We start from the raw sequence: 4,554 nt of genomic DNA, 5'->3' as shown, positions 1-4,554 counted from the left end.
TATATAATCTGAATGTAAGAAAAAAGTTTTTATCTTAGGCCTCCTAGGCACATAACATCACTGTTTGAGAGGTATTTTTCTTATAATGTTTGTAAGTTATGGAATTCTTTACCAGATAACATCAAGAACATCTCCTCCTTACCTCTTTTCAAATCTGCTAGTAAACAGTACCTACTACAATCTCAATAAGCCACATTAACTATCACTATCTCGCATCAACTGTTGCCAATCTGGACGTTTCGTGAACCATCCTAATTATACCGTAGATTTTATTTCTTTCCTCTTTCTTTCTTCTATTTATATTGTAAATTTTATTTTCTTCCTTCCTGTTGCTGATTTTGGTCCAAGTGGAAGACCAGGAGCGGCGCTTGTGCCTGTCCCTGAACTTGCACCTATTGTCACTCATAAATGTATCAACAAAGAAATGTTATTTATTTGCTGTTTGTTCGGTTGACAATAAAGACATTTATTATTATTATTATTATTATTAATTATAAACGGAGTACGTTATAAACATTTATTTATTAACGGCAGCGTTGATTAAGTGTATGATTACTTATTCAATGATAGCAGTTACGACAATTACTATAATATGTCCAGGTTCAACGGCTAGCATAGAGCTTATTCATACCATCTATGTCATCTTGATGGAGTTTGTCTATTCCGCCACCCTTATACCAGGGGTACATTACAGCTTCCTCTACTTCTGAATGTTCCAACCCCATGGAGTGACCCAATTCGTGGACAGCCACGCTGTAGAAGGAAGTATAATCTAGAAAAATCCAAGCGTTAGGTATTATAAAATCGACATAGTTAAAAAATAATTTACCGCCCATTCCATCGATATCCCACTTTTCGGATGCATCGAAATGGACGTCGCCATCATCGGGGAAGAACGCATGGGCCAAGACACCGCCGCGTCCATCAAAAGGATATCTGCGGAAATTTATTGTCAGCAACGGTATTTGCTTACACCTCGTCTATACTAACCCATCTCCATGATCGTGACTGCCAAAATAGGTAATGATATCAGCTTCCGATTTATTGGTAGTGGGGTGGAAAGTAGTACCGCTGGTATGCCCGGACCAAAGTCTCAAAGCGGCACCAAAGTAGGAAGAGTATTCTTCGTGAGTTAGGTAACTAGTTCCAGTTCCAATGCTGTGAATAATAAAGTCAATTAGGTACCCAACAGTTAATTTTCAACAGACATACTAGAACTCTACTTGTTTCTTCGTCCAGCCCTTGTACGCATTGTAGCGCGGTTTGCCGTTTTCATAATCTGCCACACCGCAGCGAGGTTTCTTGATTAACTATAAAGAAAATGAAATTTTTTCTGCTTGTTTAATCTGTCATTACCTCAATGGTAGCTTCATCTATGACACCAGTTTCGGGAACTTTGCCCATTCTTTGCAATTTTTTGATGGCGTCAGTTAGACTTGCTCTGTTTTGAAGATCTTCTTTTGTTGCGTACCCAAATCGCACCAAATAATTATGCTAAATAGGTTTAAAACAGGGGTTAGTTGGTACGTAGGGATAAAATAATGACAAAAACTTACAACTTGATCTTCTGAACTAATTGCAGGAGCTGCGTACACGCCTGAAAGAAATTGCGTTGTATTATTTTGATAAAATAGATGAAAAATGTACTATACCAGCGGCGAAGATAGCCAAGGTAACGATGAGTAAACCCTTCATGGTTATTCTTCGGACACCTTTACAAAAGTGATTCTGAATGGCTCGGAGCAGTTATTTATACTAGAGAAGTGAAGAGGTTTCGATAAACCTTTTTCGTTATTTGATAAGGTGATAACGAGGATTATCATTTGTAAAATTAGGTCTTTCATTTAATTCATTACCCAAAATCATTGCTATACTTATAGGTCACCGATTATGAAAATGGTATGCTGGCATCGATATACAAGCTGTACAAGCTGGAAACTGACTATTTTCCTATTGAAATTCGGCTATTCCGAACGCTGGATTGACTTATTGATAAACGAAAAAATAAAACGACTAGCAACTCAAATTTGAGCACAATTATTTACTAGATTCAAGGCTTAGAAACACAGAAGCCAAAGAAGTTTAATTGTATCTCAGAAGTGTGCACCCTGTGTGAACCTTTTGAAATCTTTCGAAGATGAATATGCACCTGTAGGAAGAATAAAAAATGAACATAATGAAAGATTATTTAGAAGGGTGCGCTAAAGAGTAGGCAAACCTGCACCAAAGGCAGTAGAGAAATTTTTACATATTTCAGAAAGAATGTTTATAACAGTTTTGGTCAATTGCAAATGATATAAAATTAGATATAAACTTAGCGAAACATGGTAGTTAAGGTTGTCATGGGCAAAAGATTATAAAAGAGTCAATGCAGTACAAGAAAGACGAGATTGCGATGGACCGAGTCCACTTAGAATATGGTACCACTATTAGAAATTATGAAGAAAGGAGGCCACAGAGGTAGGATAGGGAAAGAGAAGATCAGGGAAACGAGTAGAGGCTGGATCAGCAGTTCCACAATAACGAAGGGAACAAACCAATCACATAAATTTTGTCAAAAGTTTTGTTCAAAGAACCATTTGTTCTTTCATCTTCGATGAGGCAGTAGCACAAATTTCTGGATTCGTTAGAAAGCATATGATTTCAGTAACGTAAACGTATACTTCATGTTTGGTTTGGTACATCTTAGCAAAAAAGATAATAGGGCAAAATGGAGCAGATGTAGCGCGTTGTCTTTATTTTACTATAGGCGTGTGCATCGAACATTCGCGGAACAGTTTATGTCATGTTAGGGCAACACTTCCTCTCAGAATTAATGAATATTCCACTTCTTGAATTTTTTGTTGTGTCTTCTTAGGCATTTCGAAATTTCAAAAAAAATTATAAGAGCGACTCAATCCATAATATAAGTCTATTTTTATCCATTTTAAGGTGGTACTATAATTTATTGCTGCACTAAGTTTGAGAATGGAGAAACTGAATGGTATGACACGTTTTCACTTAATTGATTGACATCATACAAAATTGTCCATACCCTGGATGACAAACCAAACCCGGTTCGAGACCTTTGTCACGTATTAAATTGAGTGCATCTACAATTACGAACCATAATATTCTTATCAATCATTTTTATTCATTTCGAGATGGTACTATAATTTATTGCACTATGAGAATGTAGAAACTGAATGGTATGACACAGCAAGTACAAGATACTCCATATAGAGATGAATGAGAATGCATACAAATCATCAAATAATAATAATAATAATATAATACCTCCAAAAGACGTATGAAATGGGACGAAGGGATGAATCGCTTCATTTTCGGTACGTATCTGGAGATCACGAAGATGGAAACGGACAGGACAGCATACAGAGGTAAACTATATCACGCGTTCATTACACAATACCCACATTTAGCACACTTGACAGAACAACGCATTGCAGACCAACGTAGAGTTATCATTAAAAATACACTCCTTACATTAGACACACAGGAACAAATCAGGCACGAAATTGAAGCACTACTCAACACAAACAACACACTCATCGTACAAGATAATACACCCGTTCTAAACAACACTGAAATACAGATATTTGCGACACCCCAGCAATCGATAGATACAAATAATCCCATAAACCAAACACTCACATCCCTTCAAAAAGAATTTGACAATGCATTGTTAGAATTCTCAAACACTGACCCAACACAAAGAGCACGAATACCTAAACAAAGTCACACTACAAAATTACGCACACTCTCAAAAACACTAAATGATCACATTTTACCAAATTACATTAACGATAACACAAGCTTACATCAACTACACTTTGTTGTGTATTGCGGTGCGGTTGCAGTTTCTAGATGTAACGGTTCAAGAATAACAACAAACAAAGAACACCACACAACAAAAAAGCGCTCACCCCCGGCTTGGGAAAAACGCCTGATTAATCGCATCGATGACATCAGACGTGACTTGGGTCGAATTACACAATACATACAAGGAACTCGTTCTTCAAAATTAACACGACAAGTACAACACATAACTACAAAACTAAACAATCACACCACACGAGAACAAAATACAAACTATAACGAACATAGAGATACACTCACACAAAAACTATCAATATACACAAACCGTTTAAAACGCTATAGGGAAACTGCAGACAGAAAGCGCCATAACACACAATTTAAACATAACGAAAAACTATTTTACAGATCACTAACACAAAACAGCACTAATGAAAAACTCATTCCACCATCTCTACACTCACTTCAGCAATACTGGTTTGACTTATGGACCAAAGACATTAAACACAATCCACACGCCCCGTGGATTACCACAGAAACCACACGCACTGAATACATTACTCCTATGAATAACACAAACATCACTACAACAGACATCATTCAAACTATTAATCACTTACATAACTGGAAAAGTCCAGGCATTGATAACATTCACAACTTTTGGTGGAAATATTTTACCTACACTCACTCTTACCTTGCACAACAATTTACTGAACTTCTTAATTCACCAGATCGCACTCC

At 36.7% G+C, this 4,554-nt stretch overlaps 1 protein-coding gene across 1 annotated transcript; it reads right to left on the bottom strand.

The window, feature by feature from the left end:
- Positions 1-503: 503 nt before the first annotated feature.
- On the bottom strand, positions 504-1,734 carry LOC116174915 (hatching enzyme-like). The gene is made up of 7 exons (XM_031492943.1): positions 1,653-1,734; positions 1,557-1,597; positions 1,357-1,494; positions 1,213-1,310; positions 991-1,158; positions 830-936; positions 504-772 (listed from the first exon to the last, which is right to left on the bottom strand). The coding sequence occupies exons 1-7, from the start codon at positions 1,693-1,695 to the stop codon at positions 603-605; spliced, it is 765 nt and encodes a 254-aa protein (XP_031348803.1). The 5' UTR covers positions 1,696-1,734; the 3' UTR covers positions 504-602.
- Positions 1,735-4,554: the final 2,820 nt, after the last annotated feature.

Source organism: Photinus pyralis, unplaced genomic scaffold (genome assembly GCF_008802855.1).
Source record: "Photinus pyralis isolate 1611_PpyrPB1 unplaced genomic scaffold, Ppyr1.3 Ppyr1.4_LG6, whole genome shotgun sequence".
NCBI lineage: Eukaryota > Metazoa > Arthropoda > Insecta > Coleoptera > Lampyridae > Photinus > Photinus pyralis.
This window is presented reverse-complemented; position numbering and strand designations above follow the sequence as displayed.